General features: G+C 37.2%; 2 protein-coding genes across 2 annotated transcripts; one reads left to right on the top strand and one right to left on the bottom strand.

Annotated features, from left to right (window-relative positions):
* Positions 1-6,923: 6,923 nt before the first annotated feature.
* On the bottom strand, positions 6,924-10,384 carry ankrd33ab (ankyrin repeat domain 33Ab; the record flags this gene model as incomplete). Its single annotated transcript, XM_079432826.1, has 5 exons — positions 10,217-10,384; positions 9,230-9,677; positions 8,472-8,601; positions 8,056-8,196; positions 6,924-7,759 (listed from the first exon to the last, which is right to left on the bottom strand). Exons 2-5 carry the CDS (start codon positions 9,497-9,499, stop codon positions 6,924-6,926), a joined length of 1,377 nt encoding a protein of 458 aa, XP_079288952.1. The 5' UTR covers positions 9,500-9,677; positions 10,217-10,384.
* A 5,459-nt stretch (positions 10,385-15,843) lies between these two features.
* On the top strand, positions 15,844-23,128 carry arhgef25b (Rho guanine nucleotide exchange factor (GEF) 25b; the record flags this gene model as incomplete). Its single annotated transcript, XM_079432825.1, has 14 exons — positions 15,844-15,934; positions 17,548-17,891; positions 18,385-18,459; positions 18,549-18,673; positions 18,775-18,841; positions 18,962-19,065; positions 19,156-19,225; positions 19,347-19,436; positions 19,514-19,606; positions 21,190-21,240; positions 21,347-21,424; positions 21,639-21,830; positions 21,916-22,096; positions 22,200-23,128. 14 exons carry the CDS (start codon positions 15,844-15,846, stop codon positions 22,364-22,366), a joined length of 1,728 nt encoding a protein of 575 aa, XP_079288951.1. The 3' UTR covers positions 22,367-23,128.
* Between the last annotated feature and the right edge of the window lie 2,063 nt (positions 23,129-25,191).

Below are 25,191 nucleotides of genomic sequence, written 5' to 3'. Positions count from 1 at the left end.
AAAGAAACTATAGACAGAAAAAAATATGTATTTAATAGTATTAAAACAGATACATTCAATATAATAATTACAATAAAGTTGACCCACTTAATGTAGAACTCCCTTAGTCTTGGTTCTCTTATACCACTACAGTAGGTTAGTTCAGTTTCATCATAAAATTTTAGTAACAATAAATATCTATGTCTAAATATTCCAGTAGCCCCTCAATGCTGATTAAAGATCCAGGGGGTGGGGTTGGATCTACATCTAGGGGGTGGAGATGGTAGGTTTAGGGGTGGGGTTGGGGTGGGATTAGGGATCAAGGGGTGGAGACGGGAAGGTTTTGGTATATGTAAGGTGGGAGGAGTTGGATCTAGATCCAACCACGCCCCCTGGATCTTGTGTTCTGCAGTGAGGACCATCTCAAATATTCTGAACATTTTCGGTACAACCTCACTGCAAAATTCATTTATCCCTTAGCCTTTTTCAGTATTTATCAAACATTATATTTAATGTGGAAAGTCGTTGGGAAGAAGTTTAACTTATAAATTAAATTTATTTGGCTTCCAGTTGCTGAGGTGAGTAGCTGGCATTGCTATCTGGAATTTCAGTGCTGGTCTGTGGAAACTCATTGGGCTGTACCTCTGCCGTGGTTTTGTATATACAAATATATACCAGAATCGCTAACCCAAAAGCAATTGTGAGAACACCTGCAACAATTGGCACTGGATCTGGAGGATTGTATACTGCAAAAGACAAACACAAATGAACATAAGTTAAGTAAAAAAAAAAAAAAAGGGGGAAAAATTAGGGGCACAGTCTAAGTTCAGTTTTCAACCAGTTTTAAGGACCTTGATCTTTGCAATATGGCGGACATGAGTATTGTATCAATGAGAAAACACTGCTAATGCGGCTTCAACATCTCTTGGTTTACCAAGACAAAGCAAATCGTTTTTCAGCTTGTCCTTTAGTCTTATCATGTCAGTTCTTAAGAGGTGACCTGCTCCATTTAAAATAAACACATTTAATTTGGTAATATGATAGTGGTCTGTTTTTATTTAGGGGTAATTTTTTAATGATGTAAAAATTAAGTCATTAAAAGTGCAAAATGCACTAACGTGTGTCTTAAATACAAAGTAGTAGCTCAGCAATGCCCCCTGGCGTTTTTTCTTGAAAATTCTGCATCAAACATATTAGATAAGAGGCAAAGAGTACTGTATGACTAAATGCAAAAATGTGCTGTAACAGAGTCATTTGTCTTAGCTATAACATATCAAAAATTTAGTTGTTTATAGGCACTCACTGTAAATGAAGACTGAATTGCTGGGCTGAGACTTTGGTTTCATTTTTGAAGACGTAAGTTGGAATACACATTCATACTCTCCTTGAGGAACTGGGGCATACTGTGTGATAGATTCGGTGTTGCCTGGTGTGCTGTAACTTTGACTCAAATAAGCACCGTCCCTTCTAAACTCTAAGTACCCCTAAACAGGAAAAAAAAAAAAAATGTGTTCTAAAAGACACATTTTGTGTTACAAAACAATTCAGTTTAAAAGCAAAAGTGTGAATATGGTAATTTACATAGTCTTTTGATTTTAAATAAGCCGAGTCGATGGAGCAGGAGATTTACACATTTTCTTTGTCCCTGATGTGCAGTTTGGTGGCAGGACCATACATATCCACAGACAGTTTAGGACGGGGCAATGCATCTGTCAAAGAGGAGAGTGAAAGGAAGATATTTATTAGAATGATAAAAAGCATGAGGGAATTAGTCAGGTCCCATGAATTAGAGTTTCCTTTGTGGCTCTAAGGAGTAAAACAGACACATTTAAAAACTGGACAAAATGTTGAGGATTTATTTTGCACTACACTGATTTTTGTCATTTGTCCCCGCCTAATAGTACCTGAAGCTGACTACCAAGTAAACAAACAAATAATGGATAGTTCAAATGCATTAGGTCATTTCATGGGGCCTTTAAAAAATTTTCTGGTAAAATGTCATTGCAATAATTTTGTACAAACCTGAGCAAACTATATAGAGCATGCCTCTCTATTTGCAATCTTCAATTTTCTCCACTGGACAATCTTTGATCTTTTTTTCTTTCCCAATGCATCTGATACCCTCAACTGTCTGTGTGAACAGCCGTCTGTCATCCAAAAGCCTTTCCCACTTCAGCACATGCCCACATCCCAGTTCCCTGCACACTTCAGCTGTGGCAGCAGCAGCAGAAGAATCAGCTTCAGTATCGACTTCCCTCTGACAAACAGGTTCCCACTTGCCTTTGAGAGTGACATCCAGAAATCCTAGACAGCTCTCTCCACGTTCCTGCTCCCAGAGCCGAACCAGAAGCTCTTCTAATGGAGGACAAGGGAAGAATATATACATACACACTTGACTTGTATCACAAATCAGATCCCAACTGTTTCTTCTAGACATCAATGAAATTAAAATTCTCAGATTTTGTACATATACTGTATATAATTTCATTTAATTAATGAAACCATGCACATAAACACTCCTATTTCCACATAAAAGGGAATGCATTGCTCTTCTGTACCTGGGGTGGCTTGCTCACTTTTGACAGAGATGAATGTAAGACTTTTCCATTGTACAACATCTCCATACTGCAGGCAAACTCTATTGGGACAACGACATTCGTCTGTCTTAAAACGATACTAGTGTAATTTGTGAGAAACAGAGAACCAGCGAAGGTCCAGTTGGTGCCAGGGGTGACAGGGAGGGTGCGGTAAAACAGACTCAATGTGAAGTTTGTGGCTAGGTTATAGGCTGATTAACACTGAACAGTGTAATTTTCATCCTTACGAAAAGGATTGGGGTCCACAGTCACTTTGGGATGAGAGAGGGCAGCTGGGAAACAGAGAGAAAGAAACAGAGTGACATTTCAGTAGAAAATGTCTCATACATAATACATTAGGATATAATGATATGCATAATAAAACTTACATACGACTAAGGTAATAGGGCTGCTTAATTCAGAATATGGATTCTTTGAGTCAGTTCGAGTGGATTTGTACCAGCATACAATTTTTCCTTCATACTTGGCCGTCGCAGGGATTCTGAAAACCTCAGATGTCACCCAATCAGATGTTACCCACCCAACCCAACCTTCTGTGGTTTCTGGGGTCGGCGAGGGGCTTTCCAACTTGCCCACAGACACAGTTATGGGATACGGAGCACTCCAAGTGGTGCCACAAGCAACCTCTACTATAGAGTTTAGCTCAATATTACTTTCATTTATTCTGAATCGATAGCTGAATGTAGGGGCTGGAGCATATGCTGGAGGTGAGAGACAGAATAAGATGGAACAGAAAAAGAAAAGGGAGGACAACACTTATTATTAACAGCAATGTTGGATCAGCATTTCTGATGCAGCTTTTCATTTACTATGTGCTTGTTGTAACAGCACGGCCAGGCTACCCCATCACTCAACTCCCAAGATCTGCCTCACCTGACTTCTAATCATGCACACCTGCACCTCGTCATCAACCTCATCACGGACACTTCATAAGCACTCACCCCAGTCACCACAGTTGTCCAATCTCGTTGCTACCTACCGGACTCTACTCGGAAGCTCTCCAGTTGATGAGTGTAATCTCTGATTACTTACCTTGTGTACTAACCTCCTGTTCTCCGTCCCGTCCTCTTCTCTGTCTTCAGACCCGTCTGTGTGTGATCAACAGTCTGAGATCTGACTCCTCTCCGGCCACGTTCCATCCGCCTGCAAAGCAAGAAGACACTATTAGCACTGTCATCTGACACCCGCAAGATTCACTACAAAGAAACTACTCACCTTGTCTCACGATCACCAGCACCCAAGTCCTGTAAATAAAGACACTATTGTTGCACCTACCTTTGAGTCCGTCTGCATCTGTGACACTTGTTCATTTCAAATCGATTATTATAGACAGCAAATCTTATAAGAAACACTAAATAAAAACAATTCATAACAGGCTATTTGCAGTCACACTGTTTCAAACATGAAATCTTGAGTAAACGTTTTTGGCTTAAAACACACAACTTTTCTCAAGTTTGTGCAAGGAAGATTGTTTTTAAATAAATGTATATTTTTAATAAGAAAGGATACATTAAATTGGTACAAAATTGTTCTACAAACAACATGATAGATAAATGTAATATGGCCTGACTGAAGGAAAACAAACTGTGAAGGATTCTTACCCTGAGATGCTGTGTTTCTTACACACATTATCCAGCACACCACAGCTAGTGCTATGAAGAAAGAGTGATTGCGATATTGTGAAAAACAGGATTTTCCCAAATTAAAGTACATGAAATATGCATGTTGCACCTTGCAACATGTAAGACATTAAACTCAAATATATAATTAAAATATGCTTATATTTTACAGAGTTAGTTTTTAGGCTTACTGTTTGCAAATACATTTGAACTTTACAAACATGTATTATTGAGAATCTATGGAAAGCCGTTTCCGAAACTGAATAAAAAATAATAAAAAAGGTTATTGTGATTTTTTTATCTCACAATTCTGACTTTTTTTCACAGAATCGTGAGATATAAACTCGCAATTCTGACTTTTTTTTCCTCAGAATTAAATTGCAACTAACAGTATAAATTAGAAGGTGTGAATCAGGGTACCCAGTTCTTTACAGTGAGAGAGAAAAAAAGTATATCACTATTATTGCTTCGAAACATAGAGTAAGCAGGACTGACGCATATATATTTTTTCTAATATTCACCTATTTTTCTAATTGACCTTCATTTATTTTGACACCTCTGTCCATACATTACAAATCTTATAGAAATATCTTTTAAATTTATATGGTGTGAATTCCTTAATTCTAAAATGTTATGTTGTCTCTATATGGCAACTCAGTTAATTTCAGATCTAGTCTTTATGTTTTGTAATATTGGAAGCACAGACTTTATCTCTCCTTGCTGATATGGATCTTATCACTACAAAAGTGATTCCAGAGCATGTCCTTTAGAAGCCATGGCTCATGATCCCAGACTTAGCCAGAGACTTCTGCTTGACCTGAGTGACCTGGCTAGATCTCTAATCCTGCATGGCTTTACTGCTGCTCTCTACATGGTTGTGTTGCATAACTGTGAGAGAGCAGATTACTGACTGTTCAGCCTCACGTCTGTCCCTGCAGTGCTGTCAGAGATGATACACAGGTGGGAGAGAGGGTAAGAGAAAGCCAATAAGACCATCTTTGTGTACTATGGCATATATAGTTTATTAAATCATATTTACAGTATATTACAATGGATCATACATATTTACAAACATAATACATTATCAAGTCAGTCGTGATAACATTTGTTAGCTTTCACCCTGCACAAAATGCTACAATACAATCAGAAAAAAAGACACAAAACTGTCACTGGAGCAGTACCTTTTCAAAAATAATATGTACATTATAGTTATTAATATGCACTACAAATTACTTTTAAGTGGTTCTCAATTCTAGTCCTGGAGTTCTGTATGTCTTCCTTCTTTAACACCTGATCATCATCTCATTAGGAAAGAATCCATCAACTTAACTGAGTGTGTTAGACAAGAGAGACATACAAAGGATCTCCTCAGGACCAGAGTTGAGAACCACTGACTTTAAAAGTTACTAATATGTAGAGGTAAAGAAGGTACAAGAATGTACCTTATAGCTTTTGTACTCACCCCAGTGAAAGCATTGTACTTTTTCTGAGCAGTTTCTGCAGTTGCTGCCAAAAATGGTTAATTTTATTAGCAGGTGAACAGGGTATATGTTGTCACCTGACCAAACCGCAAAACAGGTCTCATCACATCCGCTTGCCAAGAAAGAATTAATAGCAGTATGAATGGATAGTGATATATGAACTTTAAAGCTAACCAAGTTATGTGTTTTTATTGCTGGTATTTATTCAGTTTTAATATGCAAATGTTAGTGAGAAGAAGAAAAATATACATTTTTAGATAGCAATCTGTGTTTGTTATTGACATTGGTTATGGTTATCTTTGGTATCTGCTTTGAAGGCATCTTGAGTAAAAATGATCCATATTTAATGAAGAACATACAAAAACTCTGACCTGGAAATGATGCAGCCTGATTTACAGAATACAGTTGTTTTTTTGCACATAACCATAATTGCTGTGAGATACAGTCGTTTTGCACGTAAACTGTGGTTAATGTAATAGTTTTGCAAATAAACTTTTCAGTGATAGACTATAAGTAATCAATTAGTTAAATGTAAACTGTAATATTTGTAAGCTTTTTTTAAGGTTAAGCACAATTCACTTCTGATGATGTCTGTGATTATTTAAATGCTTATTCTACATGTAAGTCATCCAATCAGAGACCTTAAAGCATATAAGACTGACTGAAATGTTCATAGATAAATTCCCCCAATAGGAAGTTGGACGTGATTTTCGTGAGACAGTAATACACCACTGAGGTTTCAAAATGCTCTTCCTCTTTTCAAGTCCCATGCGTTCTTCACTGCATTGCTTCACCGATTCTGTCATCAAGCATTTCCCCACACGCAATTACACTGAAGGCATCTACAACCTCATTGAGGGTTCAGAAAGCCCATCCTTCGGATGAGACGTTAAACCGAGGTCCTGACTCTCTGTGGTCGTTAAAAATCCCAGGATGTCCTTCGAAAAAGAGTAGGGGTGTAACCCCGGCATCCTGGCCAAATCCCTGGCCTCTGACCATCATGGCCTCCTAATCATCCCCCTACACTAATTGGCTTCATCTCTGTCTCCTCTCCACCAGTAAGCTGGTGTGTGGTGGGCGTTCTGGCGCAATATGGCTGCCGTCGCATCATCCAGGTGGATGCTGCACACTGGTGGTGGTTGAGGAGATTCCCCCCCTTCTATGTAAAGCGCTTTGAGTACCCAGAAAAGCGCTATATAAATGTAACTAATTAATTATTATTAATTATCATTATTATTTTTATTATCTTAGTCATCATGCTTTTTCCTTTTTCCTTTATCCTTGTCTTTGCTTTTCTTCTCCTTTTCCTTCTCTTCCTTTTCCTTCAACGCTTTCTTCTCTTTCTTCTTCTCATCCTTAGCCTCCTTATACTTCCACTTTGGAGGCTCAAGGTAACCTTTCTGCTTTTTATTCTTCTTCTCTTTTTTTGGGGTGGGCTCAGAGGATTTGGTAACTTTAATCTGTGGGATACAGCCAGAGGGGAAGATGTTATTGCGCCTTGACGCCATGAATGTGCGCATTCCAGAGTGAGAAATGGACAGCACACTGCCTCTTCTCTCTGTATCGGCACAGCAGGACAAAGAGACAGACTCAGCCGAGTGGACAGAAGGTGAAATGGAGGAGACGGAGCTGTTTCGATGGCACAGTGAACTCTCCTCCAGCTGCTTCTGTGAGTGCCTCTGCATCAGCTCAGCCACAGCAAGTCGACTTTTACCCATCTGCGGAGGGCTGCTTGGGCACAGCGGCCGTGTGGCTGTGGCTATTAACGGGCTGCGCAGACTGGTGGTCATTCGCACCATGTGATCCATGACACCATTGTCCTGCAGGTCACGTGGGAAATTGAAACCAAAAGTACTCTTGAGATGATGAGTCAGCTTCTGGCTGGCACTCTTATTGGCTGTTGCTTTGCTGACCAGCACCTTAAGGTTGGGCCACTCTGGGACGTAGGTGTCACAGAACTGTTCAGCTGTGGGATGAAGCGCAAGGTGGCGCAGACGATTCAGCGTGTCAAAGCGACCTGTTTTCAGTGCCCAGTCACGTACACATTTACCACGGTTGGAGTCTACAGCATTTACATCAGCACCTAAAACAGAACAATACAGAGAATTTAATACATTGTATATAAGAAGGATGCTGGAGGAATATACTTCTGAAAATAAAGAATGCTGTGTGCCTTCCACTGATTTTTTGCTTGGCTGCCTAATTACTTGATTAATCTCATGGATGCTACTGAGGCAAACTGATTCAATACCAGCTATGCCATTCTTAATTGGCTATGTGGGTCATTTGGTGACCCTAGTGATGTGATGAATACAAGCAATGCCAAAATAGTGAAGGACCATTTTCAGCATATCAGCATGTGTGTGTTCAACTACTAACCGTGCATTATAAGAGCTGCCACTACATCATTCCTGCCCTGTATGGCAGCTTTAATGAGGGCAGTGAATCCTCTGTTGTCTCTGATCTCTGTCTCTGCTCCAGGGAAGTAATTCATGATGTAGTTACATATGGAGACATGACCTGTGTACAGAAAGATTTAAAGCTTTTTTTACTTTTATTTTTGAACATATACAAAATAAAAAGTACCCAAAATGAGTAAATTCATTAAACTCAAATAGTATTTAACATGAAGTCATTGTCATTCCTTAATTCTATATAAATTAGAGTTATTGCATCATATTCACAAAAATCAACACTATTTTCCTGGAACACTATTATTGCCAGCAGAGTCCAGGCAGCAGTTTATCTAATTTCCATCAAGACAGTGAATTGACATCACACATGCAACAACTAACCAGCTTGAGCTGCGATCATTAGAGCAGTGTTGCCGTCATTGTCTTGGTGGTTAATATCCAGATGTGGACAGCCGTGCAGCTCGTACACAATTGGAAGAAAGCCTTTATATGCAGCCACCATCAGTCCATTCTACAAGAAAGAATCATGGTGTGTTACAAGACCTCTATCAATATAATTGTTAAACAGGTGAAAAGGTAAAGAGATATAGAAAATATATTTTGTAGTACATACTTTACATCATATTTCATAATCAACCAAACCATAATAACCCTGCAGCACTAATAAAATGATCTAAAACTGTTTTGACAGGCGTTTTTTTCGAGGCATTGGTTTCCTCAGGAATTTCCAGTGATGAGTTATGAGTACAATATCTGTTAACATTAGTTAAATTGAATTTCTCATGCTGCTAAGTTACAAGTGCATGTAGTCATGCCTCAAATATGAAAGTTTGAAAGTGTTAACAAGTTGCTACATAAAGACTAGGTAAACACACACCCATATTGCAGTTGTAGTTCACATGGGGGGGGGGGGGGGGGGGGGGGGGGGGGTACAGCACACTGTAACCTCAGACATAATTCTACTTATACATTGAAAAGTATTTAAATTTTTCAAAGGAAACCAAAATAGCAATCCAGGTTGACCTACAAATTTACATAAAACCAAAATTTAAAATGTACTTATTTTTATTGCATTACTGATCTTTCTGCTCTTTGATTAGTCAGTCTGTCTTATGCTATCTAATACTAATCTGTCTTACCCTGCCATTAATGTCAACTTCCATGATATCATCATAGGTCACACCTCGTTCCAACACTCTCTTCAGTGCCTCTGGGTCATTTTGGACGCAAGCCTCATATAGTGTGTTGGCAGTTCCCTTTTTCTTTTCCTCTTGTTCATAATCAGGAAGAACAGAATCATCAGACAGCATACTTCCAGAGTCTGACTCTTCCAACAATGAGATTTCATCCTCGTCCGGGCCTGACCCCAGATTTGGGTCCTCAAATGCAGAGCTTTGGACTGCTGCCATGCCTCCAGAGTTCAATCTTGCCTACATCATCTTTGCTGGCATTTGAGGAAAGTGTTCCAACATGGTTGTAGTGGGTCAGCAACCTGAGATGAAGGAATGCACTCCAAGTGTTTATGGCCCCTGTCTTTAGGTAAACAGACCAGATAAACCACAAGGCTCTCTAACCAAGAGAAAGAACCTTCAAATAGATCAATAAACAAACAAATAAAGCACTGTCAGTGATGGCAAACATTACCATTCAATTGACTGAAAAGCTTCTGATGCAAGAAAGTTAGGAGTTTTCATAGCTCCGGATTTAGGGAGAGCTGTGCTTTAATTGTCAGTGCTAAATCTGGCCTGCTCAGGCTTAAAATACACAGATACCTGTAAACAGGCTTATATACAGTGCACTCTAAAAACACACATTACCTCAATTGACTGTATTATTCGTACATGTATATGTTTATACAACAATTTTAAGTTGTGAAACATTTAGTTTAGTTACAAGACTTGTATTTATATTCATTAATTAAGCATTTCTCTGGTTGTACGTGTTATATAAAATATAGCAAAACACAAAACCAAATGTTACAACAATAAAGCAAAAACATTCTCTTTAGTGCTCTAATGAACAATGAGAAAAGAGCCAGACGCTCTTAAATGCTTACTGGTAGTCTGGCACATACATTTTAAACTTGATTTAAAATAGACATTTCAAAAATATGGAGTATAACTCACCAGTGTTCACACTTTAGAAGAAAAGCGGTGTCTTCAGTGAATGCAGCCAATCCCTTAAAAAACTTTCACAAGTCATAATCAGAAACCTTAGCTTGCAGAAAATACAACCATCAGCTTGACGTCTTCATAGTGTGTGTACAGTAGTATGTGATGTGATCACAGAGAGGTGTATACATGCTCCGTAACACCTCAGATCATTAGACTGGCTGCCTTTCAGGATCAGAAAAGACCCAAGGCTTTCAGAGCATAATCACCTTTCACACACACGTACTCAAAATGGTCTCTGTTTCTTCATCTCCATCTCATACTGACAAACAAACCCAATCATACTCTCACTTGTTCATTAGAGTATAAGTATTAAAAGGATCAGTAATGCTCATGAAGTTTAACATACAGTGGGTGTGTTTCAGGGCTTTGGTTTTTTGTCACAGGGACCCTGATTTTAGCTCAGAGGATTATATGGAATGTGAGGAGAAGTAAAGTACAGTCTTTGATAAGATTTCAAGACAGAATGACGTACTTTCACGACAAAAATGTCCTTACATGACAAGTTGCAATGTTTAATTAATTAGTAAAAAACACTTTTTTCTGCCTCTTCAGACAGTCAAAATAGGACAATCCATCTCCGTAAAGCAGTCCCACAGAAATTTGACTGATTACTGTGTCACAAATAAATACCAATAATCATTATGTAATTAACACCAATGTCAGTAGTACAACAACCTAAAAATATTTTGTGCTTAATAACTAAATAAATAAATAAATAACCTACAATAAAATTGCAAGCAAATTTGCATTTATTCTTGCCATTCTGAAGGAGCTGATAAAAATATTAAATAGAAGCTCCTTTATCGTCAGGTCTTCACAAAACAAGTAACTAATTTAAGTTTATATTAAGTTAATCCTCCTGTATCCCAGCAGCATTTAAGGAGGTGAGTGATTCTTGTTGAATGAACATATGTGACCCAGGACCACAAAACCAAGGGTAAATTTATTGAAATTGAGAGTTATACATCATTTAAAAGCTGAAGCTTTCCATTGATGTATGGTTTGTTAGGATGGGACAACATTTCTCTGAGATACAACTATTTGAAAATCTGGAATCTGAGGATGCAAAAAAAAAAAATCTAAATATTGAGAAAATCGCATGTAAAGTTGTACAAATGAAGTTCTAAGCAACGAATATTACTTAATTATTATTACTTAATAGTAATGAATAGTTACTTAATTATCAAAAATTAAGTTTTGATATATTTACGGTAGGAAATGGAACATGATCTTTAATATCCTAATGTTTTCCGGCATAAAAAGTTTTATATATAATTTTGACCCATACAATGTATTGTTGGCTATTTCTACAAATATACCCGTGCTTATGACTGGTTTTGTGGTCCAGGGTCACATATACAAAATATGTTGTTGTTTTTTGATTTAGAAGTACATTAGACTAACTCTAAGAAAACAACCTGTACATGTCAAATAAGCCTTTATTTAATCCCTTTATTTATGGCTGAGATTGGAGGTTTATAGGATAACATTCTCAAACTTTCTAATTTTTTCTCTCGTTGCACTCTCTCTCTCTGGCCCAGGGAGGTCAAGATGGAGCAAGAGGGAGGGAATGGGTGGTGGACAGCAGAGGGAGAGAAGATAAGAATGTGTGTCTGTGAGTCAAGAAGAGCTGAGTGGGGATTAAGCGGGACAGCACTGAGAAGACACAACAAAACATACAACCAAAAATTTCCTTCATCAATCTGGAGACAGAGAAAGAGAAGATGAAGAGTTTGGCCAAACTTCAGGGAAACACAAAGCAACTGCTGATGTCTTTATCAAACACTCTCCCATCCTTGGCCCTGAGTAATCAGCACTGGGTGAGCAAACACACACATACATGTCAACTTTTAAACTGTTCTATTGATTTTTAATAAAATTCTCATTTTAATTACAACAACAACTAATTGTTGTTGTAATTAAACCACTAACCATGACCATACATTTTTGCAAATTTAAAATGTACAGAGACATATAATAGATTACTATCTATATCGGTAAAAGTTGAAAGTTGAAATGTTTTCGATGTGAGTTCTTGTGATAATGACGTCTTTTATATCAATGTTTATTAAACTCCCTCACAGACACATTTCTATGTAAATTCTGTCTGTATATTACATTTCCCTATATAGATCTCAAAAATATGCATTAGCAAAATGTAATGTTTTAGCTGGAGTACACAGCAGCATATCACACCCCAGGACATGTCAACTACCTTTTTGCTGACTGTTTTAATTAGTACACTACACTATATTATTATTAGCTTTTTACCTTTCTTAATGTATAGTATTTTCTCTGTTGTGTTGGTGTAAATAACTTGGATGCTTTAGCAATACCGTAATAATGTTACAATCATGCCAACAACACTTTGTTAACTCAGACCCACACAGTCTGTGTCTCTTTTCTTATACCTATGCATGTTCTCTGTATACCAGCAACACAATCAGCAAAAATTACATGGACCGCATGAAAATCTGTCTCAAGTATTTGTAGTGAGTCTGTTTAGTTGCTGTCTTTTTGAAAGACTGTTTGGGCTTCTTTGAACTTCTCTAAACAGAAAATGATTACTTCATAGACTTAAAGCCTTCAGTAGAAGTTTGCCAAACTTGTCACAACAAGTTATGAGCTCAATAACTGAGATTGCTCCAACTAGGCCAACCTGCCAAATGTTTACTGCAAACGAAGGAAGAAAGCACAAGAGATAAGGCCTCCAGCACACTGTAATTTGGATGTATTCCTACAATAAATACAGTAGGCATGATACACTTGTTCATTCTAGATTAACATGCATTGTCTGGATTGTCTGTTAATGAAAAGACATGTAAGTACTGTACATCCCATCAAAAAGAAATGCCTTAGGCAATTGCATGATTTTAAACAATTTGGATTGTCAATATATCCATACTTATGTTCTAATAAAAGGCAAATCTCAAGACACCAGGGTCATATTTCTTTTTTTTTTTTTTTTTTTTTTACACATCAGAGAAACTGCAGCAACAACCAACATCTGTATGAATCACAATAAATTCACATAAATGTTAAATGTTATTGAGCAGCACACATAACTAATATTACAAAATAAGTTTTGAAGCAACAGCAGATTAAGACAATGTGAGTCTGTGAGCACCTGTTTTTACACCAATGTAAATACTTGAGTGTACACCTGTGTGTGTGTGAGCACGCTTGTGTTCATAAGGTTCCTCCATGTAAATGTTTAATAGTGGGTCATATTTCTCCCAAAATCCAAAATGTTTTCTTGAGACTTACAGTGTCATGTTGGTCTAGTTTGAGGAGATATGCGGTTTTTAAGGGTCATATGAATTGCTCAGGTATGGACATGTACTGTATTTCATAGCTGTTGTGAAAATAGCTGGTTACAACTCTGCCCTTTCAGAGCTTGGATATAACACTAAATTTATGACCTGTTTCAGATGCAAGAACACACCGAAGGGAGTCTTTTACTGCAAGACAGGCAGGGTTGTTCAAAGAAGAGTACAGAATGGGAAAATGGAGAACAAAGCTGGAGCTCAAGACCCAAACACATACCTGAGGGCAAAGGTGAGGGGTCGAACATACCCTTTCATAATGATCAGGAGAGGTCTTTTTTTCCCACTGAACACGAATTCTTTACACATACACTCAAAACATGTAAACACACTCTTTCTCAGTCTCTAACAAATTACATGGAGATGTCCAAAAACAAGAACCCTTGGTTTATCTTCAGGTGAATATTTCACTCTGTACAGATACACATTATTCCAAAAAGTCAAAATAAGTGTTTTAGTAGCCTATCATGAACGAGAAAGAGTAACTCTTTATAGAACGTGTTTCCTGATGTTTCACCATAAGATGGCAATATTGGGTCGTTTTTAAACTATGGCGTGAGAAGAGAGATATAAAGCCTGTGGTGTGGTAGCTATTTATTCGTTTCGCACGGACGCGTTCAACTCACATGCAATACAACTTATAGTGCCTCACCTGACCTGCAGATGACAACACGAAGTCTCTTTAAACTTTTTTCAAATCGATTTGTACAAACACGGATTCTTCCTGAGCATCTCGCAGTACCACTTTTGTTGCTTTCACCGTCATCTTCTGTTGCTTTTATTAGCGTTTTCCTCTTGGACAGGTTTCAGGCAGTGCAGAGGGGAGTGCGGTGGGTGCTTGAAAGTGACCTTTTGTCAAAGCAATTTTTTTTTTTTTTTGGAATTAAACGCCCTTTTGTGAAGGCCTGCCTAATCTAACTATTAGTAAAATTAATTAATAATAGTTTAGCCGTAAATTAAATTATCCACATGACGACCTTTGTGAAGTGACATTCAGCCAACTATGGTGACCCATACTCGAATTCGTGCTCTGCATTTAACCCATCCAACGTGCACACACACAGCAGTAAACACACACACACCGTGAACATACACCCGGAGCAGTGGGCAGCCATTGCTGTTTCATTGGGAAAAGTTTAAAGCGCGTCGAGGTGTCTATGTCTTTTAATAAAAAATTATCACAACACTGGTAAAACAGGCTTATACTGAGTTTCTCCTCCTCCGAATTCTACTTATCAATCCTGTTTTTATAAACATTATCATTCAAAAAATGAATAAATTCAAAACAGGATTAGAAAAGAATTCTATTTTAAATAAGACAGGAATATTTTTTTCTACATCAGCAACAGTAGTGTTTACAACAGCAAAACCACCAAACCCTGTAAACTCAATAACAACAACAACAATAATAATAATAATATTAATATCATTCCAGAGTAATTAAGAGGTGCAAAAAATGTCTTTAACATTTAAACTTAAAATGATCTTTTCTGTTCTGTTTCTTTTTCAAACCTGCGTCATGGCATTTGCTGCTGTATCAATACAGAAGCCCTATTAAAAGCAGTGTTCCATGTGCCCCTTTTATACTTTGAGCACCTGCCCCTCCAAAGGTATCTGCACGTCCCTGACTGGTTTGTATTGAGCAGGGATGCTGTTAGTGAGAAGCGCATGCGCAGTCGACGAGATCAGATGCTTGCATGCGATCGAGATTGGCAAAATTACCGGGAAATGTAAACACTAAGGATTTATGGCACATTTTAAAATGTTTTTATGGCCGGTAAAGAGTGTTGAAAGTCACCATGAAATCAAAATCGGCAACTCTTATTCTTATGTATTAATGCATTGTTTATTATAGGCTAAATGATTAACTGTACACATCATTTATTGTTTTCTTTTCTTTGTCTCATCTTTACTTAAAAACATTAACTTTCAACCTGTCACATTTGAGCAATTAGCAAATGACAATGATGGAAAAATCTCAAGTCACTTTCAAGTCCCTTCCCTATCTCCTTATTTCACTCTGACCCTCGTCATTGCCTCCTGAAGGTGAAGAGGCAGACTACAGAAAGAACATCTTTTGAACCCAGGCATGATGTGATGTGGGTCTATGTGGATAAGAGCAGAGGGATTATACAGATGTTGTGTGTAAATTCAGAGCTCAGGATTACCTCTGAACTGAGAGTAGGAGAGTAGGAGTTAACATCGTCACAGTGCCATGCTGCAGGGTGGAACAGCAGTGTTTACTCGGCTGGAATGAAGGGGCGTCATGGCCCAGGGGTGTGTGGCTGTGCTCGCTTCTGTCAGAAAGTTTTGGTCAGGTGTGAGTGCTGCTTCAGACAGCAAGGTAAGAGATCCATTAGTTGCTTTGTCACTTTTGACATTTGTACCTTCAATGTACTTGCATATTGGTAGGTTTACTGTTTTTACAGGATTAACATTCTGTTCCCAGAAAACTTGATTAGACCAAAAAGATTAATTAACAATAAGATCTTAATTTATATGCTACACATTTTAGAGCTTGAAAAAGATTGCTTGCATATAAACTGAGTGTAATTATTACCATTGTTCTGTTGCTTCATAATAATACCTGCATTCGACCTGGAGTTTGTAGAAATCTCTTCCATGTGCTGCCAGTTATATTTATAGTCCACCTTTCATGACTATGTGGAAAATTCAGCAAAAATAACTTCAAGATGAATATTAGTGATGGAGCTGGAAATTCCCTTGCGATATATCAACCTTATAACTCTCTGTCTTTCCTCATTCTCTCCTTATTAAATCACTGCACAACATACATGCCCATTTCACCTAACACACACTACCACTGTATTAGTCGATTGATTGACTGAAAGAAATTAATACTTTTATTCAGCAAGGATATGCGTTAAATTGATCAAAAGAAGTGACAGTAAAGACTTTTACATTGTTGCAAAAATATTATATTTCAAATAAATGCTGTTCTTTTGTAACTTTCTGTTCATCATGATTGACAAAAATATTAAGCAGCACAACCATTTTTAAATATGAAAATATGATTTTAACAAGAAATGCACAAAAACAATTTTTTTTCTGTAAAGTACTTCAAACTATTTTTTAATTTATAATTTATGATGAAAATATTTTATAGTAAAATATTTTTAAACCATAATATTTTGATATGTTAATAGACAAAAGATTAACTTTAATGGTAAAATATTGTTAAAATTATTAATAAATAAAGAATAATAAATAAAAAACATGAAAAAAATTATTTATCACTTATTTAAGGCTGGCCAGAGTTAATGGAAAGTAAAGGTAATTTCTAATGAACTTAAAGACTTTTATTCCCTGTTTTATTGTGGTGGTTTTCTGTACATAATAAGGAAAGGAAAGGACATGTGGCCAAGTATGGTGTCCCATACTTGGAATTTGTGCTCTACATTTAACCCACACACAGTGAGAAGTGAACAAACATATCACACACACACGCACGCACCCAATGGCAGTGGGCAGCCAATGCTGCGGCGCCTGGGGAGCAGTTGGGGGTTCGGTGCCTTGCTCAAGGGTCTGTCTCACCTCAGTCGTGGTATCGAGGGTGGAGAGAGTGCTGGACATTCACTTCCCCCACCTACAATTCCTGCCGGCCTGAGACTTGAACCCGCAACCTTCGGGTTACAAGTCCTCACTCTCTAACCATTAGTCCATGACTGCCCCCCATATCAGTGCATATTCACAGTATATAATTTAATTCTGCATATAGATATAGTCTGTAATGTTTGTAGTCAACTGAAAATGCCATCCATTAATTTGTCAAATGTTGCAACAATATATTTTAAGCAGAGTTCTAATAATCACATCTGCCATTTTTTTTCTTCAGTGTAAATATGAATGCTGTTTTTTCTTTTGTTTTTTTGGAAATGTTGTTTTAAAGATATTCTACTACACCCCCCGCCCCATATCTCTCTCTGTCTATTGTAGAGTTATACACATTGACAGGGCTCAGCGATGTCTCCTTGCCTCCTGATACACCTTCAACCTCCATCTCCATTGATGACCTTTCTCCAATCTCACCCAGCAACCATCAGCCTCTTTCCACTAGACAACCATCTACCACACCCCAATGCTCAATCAAAGCCCTCAAGAGATGGTTGAGCAGCCCAGTTCGAAGGTTTAGTCTGGGCGGAGGTGGCAAAAGTCAGAGCTCAAAGGCCATTCAGAGCCCAGAAGGGTCATCCTATGTGTTTCTCCCTCTCTCACCTGCTCAAAGCCGATTGAGTCCAACGGAGAAGTCCAACAAACTGCCCCATTCCTACAGATCTCTGGTATGGACATCATTTACACTATACTGTTCAAACGTTTGTGGTCAGTATGATTTTTTTTTTTAAGTAATACTTTTCTTCAGCAAGTATGCTTTAAATTAAACAAAAATGACAGTACAGACTTTTACTTTGTTACAAATTCATCAAAGGATCCTGAAAAATGATCACCATTTCCACACAAAAAATTAAACAGCGCAACTGTTTTCAAAATCTGCATATTATAGTTATTTCTTAAAGGTCATGTGAACATTTTAAAATATTTTAGAATATTTTTAAAATATGGTAGAAAACAGTTATTTTAAATTGTAATAATATATCACAATATTACTCTTTTTAACAAACAAATACAGCCTTGTTGTTTTTCTTTCAAAAACATAAAAAAATCTTACCAACCCCAAACTTTTGAATGGTACTGTTTATTACAGAGACACGGGGAATTTTCTGTTATTTTGATATATTGTACTAAAACTGTACTCACTTTGTCTGTGGCATACAGGACTGTGCTGAACTTTCAAGGCCAACATCTCCTGACAGTCCCTATTACCCAAGATACCTAAATGATCTCTTGCAGGTACACAACACTTAGTCCTGGACCATAATGAGTATGTTTATACATGATTGCTGATTTGTGCTTGTGATGGCTAATGAATCCAATTTCAGAGGCATCAGTCTTGCGATGTGCATTCTGGGGAGAGATATCTCGACTTGACTGACGAGACACAGGTACAATCGCAAAGTCTAGAGGATGATGAGCAGGAGAGAAAAACTGCCTTAGAGAAAAGCATGTAGGTATTTGATTGATGGTGACCCAAACCCATGGTTTCTGGAATAATATATTGTTAATAATCCTTCTCCGAATCTGGCATACCTTATGTCTCACTCATAGATATGTGCTGACAGAGCTGGTAGAGACAGAGAAGCTGTATGTGGAGGATCTGGGGCTTGTGGTGGAGGTAACATATAAATGCATTCAGTCAGTAGATCTTACTCATTCTTTTTTTTTTTTTGTACTCTAATTTCCTCCCTTTTCCAGGGTTATATGGCTACAATGAATAATTTCCTCCCTTTTCCAGGGTTATATGGCTACAATGAATAGTGTTGGGGTGCCTGAGTATTTGGCGGGAAAGGATAAAATTGTGTTTGGGAACATTCATCAGATCTATGACTGGCACAAAGAGTAAGTCACCTATTGATAGGATCTGTGCCTATTGAGGCGTCTAAACCTGACCTTCTTACAGCTGCTACCCTTATTTTTCTTTTGTCTCAGCTATTTTCTTGGAGAGTTGGAGAAATGTGTTTGTGAACCTGACCTGCTGGCACAACTGTTTATCAAACATGTACGTCTATATTTTATTTCCAGTTAAACTGCTGGTGATATAGTCAACATTATATGCTGTTATCCATCTTGAATAAATGGAAACAGATGTTAAGAAATTAATATCTCTGTGTGTTTTCCAGGAGAGGCGGCTCAACATGTATGTGGTTTATTGTCAGAACAAGCCAAAGTCAGAGCACATTGTCTCAGAGTACATTGAAACCTATTTTGAGGTAAAATCTGTATATAATTATAAGGCAATGTTTGCTTGGTGGTCAAGGTCTATGACTGTCCTGTGCTCTCCATGTAGGAACTGAGGCAACAGCTGGGTCACAGACTGCAGTTAAATGACCTGCTCATCAAACCTGTTCAGAGAATCATGAAATATCAGCTGCTGCTGAAGGTGTGTTTGTGTAAGCTTAGCTGCTGCTGAAGGTGTGTTTGTGTAAGCTTGTGCAAAAGTACATGCTCTTTATTTTTTTTTCAAATGATTTAAAAACAAATTATGTATTAAAATTAGTTTCTTTTCATTCTCTATTTCCCTCCTCTGTCAGCCTAACTTTTAGACTCCAAAGGGGGAGCTTCTGGGTGTTTTTACCCAAATATTCTTTTACTTATTCAAATGTTACAGAAAAATGTTTTTAAAAAAATTAGCAGCTTTGGGGTCGGTAATATTTTTCGTGTTGTTTTGACAATTTATTTTTAAGGTTTTCTGACCCTGAGACGCGACTATTTTCTGCAATTCTCCAGCTGTGGTCCTTGGAGAATCTTTAGCCACTCAAACTTTCCTCCTCACAGTGCATTAGGATGATATAGACACACGTCCTATTCCAGGCAGTTTCGTAACATTTTATGTTGATTGGAAATTCTTAATTATTGCCCTGATGGTGGAAATGGGAATTTTCACTGCTCTAGCTCTTTTCTTAAAGCCACTTCACTAATTTGTGAAGCTCAATTATCTTTTGCTGCACATATGAAATACATTCTTTGGTTTTTATCATTGTGATGGATGATTAAGGGAATTTGGACTTTGTTTTCCCTCTATTTATATTTCTGTGAAACAGGAAGCCATGGCTGGATAATTTAATGTTCATAATCACCCTGGAGTGCTCAAAATTGTAAATATTAATGAGAATATACTTCAGAGATATTTTACTTATAAGAATTTCTAGGGGTACCAATAATTGTGTCCAACGTGTATTTGAGAAAAACATTTATTTCATAATGATATTTTCCCCCATTCAATGAAAGTTTAGATTCTTGTGATTTTTTTAAATAAAAGATCAAAAGGATTAATAATGCAGGTTTATTTTCAAAGCCTTCTTTGATCCTATTTACCAAGGGTACCAACAATTCTGACCACGTGTGTATGAGGTTCTTCAGTATTATCAGCAGTTTTCGCATTGCTCAATTGCTACTTACCCTTCTCCATCCCCTCCTCTGTCAGTCAGGATTCAGCCTTCTGAGTCTCCTTTGAATCAGGCTAATTCTAAAATATGTACATATATTACTGAACGTTAACAATATCTGCAATATCGTTGTTGGTTCTGTTCTGTTTACCCTGGGGGTTATCGCTGCTCTCCGAACCCCCAATTGCTCCCCGGGCGCCGCAGCATGGCTGCCCACTGCTCCGGGTGTGTGTTCACGGTGTGTGTGTGTGTGTGTGTGTGTGTGCATTTGTTCACTACTCACTGCTGTGTGTGTGCACTTGGATGGGTTAAACGCAGAGCACCAATTTCGAGTATGGGTCACCATACTTGACAATACGTCACGACTTTACTTTTTTTACTTTACTTTACTTTATTATATAAATAAAACTGGATCTGATTGAGTAAAAAAAACAAGACAAAAAAATCCATGGAATTTTTAAGCATCACCTCAATTTTCCATATATATTCTTGTCCTTCTTTATAAATGAACGAGCTGAGCTAAAATCCATATGCCTGTTCATCTAATATCCTCCCTATATTCTGTGTTTATTTACAGGACTTCTTGAAGTACTACACTAAAGCAGGCAGACAAACAGAAGATCTTGAGGTAAGTACAGTCTGTACTAGCTAATAAGACTGAGCAAAAGAGAGTAAACTCATTATTAGGTGACACTGAATTATTATTCTGTCCTCTTTTTGTGTCCTTATCTCAGAGGGCAGTGGAGGTGATGTGTTTTGTTCCAAAGCGATGTAATGACATGATGAATATTGGAAGACTACAGGGTTTTGAGGTAAGATGACACACAAATACACTGCAGAAATGGAAATGGTTTACTTCACCTTGGACTGCTCCAGTATCCAAAATGAGCACAGCTCAAGTTCATTATTTATAAAATAATTATATATTTATATAATTGATAGTTCCTTTATAGTTTTATTAGCACTCCTACCTATATTTGAGACTAAAAATTCACACGGATCACCCATGATTGATTGGGTTCATAGGGTCAGCTGAGAGCACAAGGGAAACTCTTGCAACAGGACACCTTCACATTCACTGAGAATGAGAACAGCATCCTCTCCCGTCCCAAAGAGAGACGGGTGTTCCTCTTCGAACAACTTGTCATCCTCAGTGAGCCAATCGACCGCAAGAAAGGCTTTTCCCTGCCAGGATACATCTATAAAAACAGCATCAAGGTGAGGAGCAGCGGAGAAAGTGGAAGATTGTAGGCCAAACAAATATGAGGACAAATGTTTATTTCTATATTTGTATCTTTCATAGATTAGTTGTTTGGGCATTGAGGATCATTGCCCAGATGATCCATGTCGGATGGTGTTGACATCTCGTAATATCGATGGAAGCATGCACCGTTTCATTCTTCGTGCATCATCTCCAGAAATCAGAATGACCTGGGAAAATGATATTATACAGATGCTGGAGACACAGCGCAACTTCTTAAATGGTATTATCATCATACCTTCCATGATCTTTCTGTGACCTTGCCTTAGAGCAGAATTCTTAATGGACACTGTTCTGTTTCTTCTCCTCTATCTCACCTGTCATAGCCCTGCAGTCTCCTATTGAATTCCATAGAAAAGAAATTCAATCTCTCAGCCTGGGAAAGAGCTTGCCAACTTCACCCTCACTGAACTCTGGCCTGCAACCTGTAGACCGCCAGGGTTTGCCCTGTCTGCGCTCCTGGAATTCTTCACAACCTTCTATGCCTCATTGAAAGGCTAGTGTTTGCTGGATTGTGAAGTTGCATTATGATTTTCATTATGACTAACATGATTTCATTCTTCTCCTATACTTTTCAGCATTCTGTCAGTCCTTAAAAGGCATTTTCTCATCTTCCTCTGCCATAAATTCATAAAATGCCTGTCTGTTACCCTCAGGAGAACATTATAAAGAGATAAAGAAAAACTTAGTCCATTTTCGAGTTAATTATGTCAGATAAAAAGACTGAATTGATTTAATCATTCATTAGAGCCTATTTATTCTTCTGCCTGGCATTTCAGTATGATTATGCACACAACCTGAAAATCTATCACAACCTGCAATATTTGACAATGGTAACAATCTGAGTATTTTGAACCTACAAGATTCAATTTTTTGCTACCATAACAAATTGAAGGTATTGGACTGTATAAGCTAAACTTTATGGCACTGACAGGGTATATATAATTCATGAAATATTAAATATGATCACAAAGGTTATATTTGTAGCTACTGCTAATTCTAGATTACTGAAATTGTGAATGAGGAGGTGATATATATAATGTGACACAAATAATGATTTTAGGCAGTTGTCATGTCAGGTACTGTAAATATCAGGTGTATACTGGATCCTTTTTGTAAAAAGACATAATATCAGGCTATATCCAATGTGTTCGCTTTTTATTATTTCAATTTAGACATTTTCATTAGCAGTGTATATTCACTGAATGACTCTGAGTTTCATTTAAAAAGCTGTGAATTAAAAGATTTTCAAGTTATCCCAGATATCTCTTGTCTATTTTCTATAACCAGATTTACTTAGTTTTTTCAGGAAAACAGAAGACATGCTACAAAATGTTATCACCAAAGCCTTTATCTCATTCCATTCGACAACAAATGCATTTTCTTACATTTACAAAAAAAGAAAAAACATTATTTTGTTTTGTTTTTTCTTTTCCCCTTTTATATTTAAGCGACGTTTGCATACTACATTGTTCTTTTAAAAAATGATCAATAAGCAGCCACACTTTTTTGGGGGGGGGTCAGAGAATAAGCTACCTAAAACACCAACAAAAATTAGGAGTCATGCAGACACAGTGAGAAATCCAGAGATGAGGAGACAGAATCATTGAAGTGAAGTGAGGAGGAAGCAGGGAGGTTTTTGAGAAATAGTATCATCAAAAAATCAATCTCATCATTTAATACGCAGCCAGAAAATCAGATATTCAGCTTCCTATATCTGTTCAAGCCCCCATCACCTTAAGCTCATCTGAAACTAACCATAAGAGTCAAGTAGACTTACACCAATGCTTTTACATGCTCCTTTTTGACCTTGTGCTCATGCTTACACCTGAATATGCAGGGCAGATAAATGGATGCATTCTCCAAACAGAATCATAGCAGCTCTATACTTACTATTGCAGGACTGCATCCTTCACTTGTTTTTTCAGGATTGAAACAAGCTCAGTGACTGGTAGAGGGCGATAAAGAACAATTTAAAAGGATTTTTATACATTTTTTTTCTGTTTTGAGGGGCATCATATGGCATTCAAGATACAAAACAAGTGCACAAGAGTTAGTTTTCAATTCCATTTTACACCATTGCTTGCTATATTTAACCTGTGATTTTTATACTGAAACTCTTGTTTTTTTCACACTGTGTTCTTTTACTTCCTTAACCTCTTTTAAGGCTTGCTGGACAGTCTTGCACTTATCTACTCCTGTATGGCACTGTTTTTAGACAGGATATAACAGAAAAGTTGGGGGAAACTATCACATACTCTCACACACTCTCACAAGGCCATAATGTTGAACATTATTTGAAGAATTTGTGGTTCAATGTATAATGCAGCAAACAGTCATTAGGGCCTCGTGTTGTTCATGAGCGATAATGTAAGCCCATTGATGTAGTTTAAAAAACACTTATCTCTCTCTCACACATACACACATAAAACAAATAATATGCAGACAAACATAACTAAAATTATGCATGAGGATGCTGTACTGTACATTGGATTAGACAGCAATTACATTGGCTTCTTACTTGTTTTTACTCTACAGAAGGTGGCTGCATACAGTACAGGTAATTTTTTTTATTATTATTTCTATCAAATATAGAGTACAAATCAAGGTTTTAACACATTTAAATTGTTTATCATTAACTTTTGATCTTAAAGGTTCATTTTTGTTGAGAAATATATAGTGTCTGTTTATGAATGTCTTTAAAAACCTAATTTTTTACTTAAAAAAAAAAAGTTTTTAATGGATTCCTGGGCAGAGTTTGACTACTTTAAAGAAGCTAGAATATACAATTTAATTTCGATTTTTTTCTTTTCATCACAAAATTTATTATAATATGTGAGAAATAATTAGAATTAATAAAGTATCAGGTGTGTCCATATTTTTAACTGATGCTGTAAATATAGCCTAACATTTCATTAACCATTTTATTTGATACATTTTTTGTTATATGCACATCTGTGCCATCTACTCTGAAAAGTCTATTAATGTTGCTTTTTTTTAAATTTATTTAGTAAGGTTAGTTATCTCAGCCATTCTGCATAGCAAAAGCCACTGACTGTACTTTTCCCCCCAAAACTGGCTTTGAATGAAATCCAGCTCAAATAAATAAATAAAGCCTTTACAGTAACTGCCTTTGGAATATATGTTTATGATGTGTGATTGCTAACTAAATTTATATGAGGCAGCATTGGGCATTGCTGCTTCACATCTGGCTGCAATTGAAACCAGGCTGCATGCTTCAGTGCAATAGGACACAATCTTAGAAAGACCCCAGAATAAAGGAAATAAAAAAGTACAACTAACAATAAACAAGTCATA

This window comes from Barbus barbus (assembly GCF_936440315.1).
Source record: "Barbus barbus genome assembly, chromosome: 13".
NCBI lineage: Eukaryota > Metazoa > Chordata > Actinopteri > Cypriniformes > Cyprinidae > Barbus > Barbus barbus.
The sequence above is the reverse complement of the archived record's forward strand: the minus strand, read 5'-3'. Positions and strand labels throughout refer to the sequence as shown.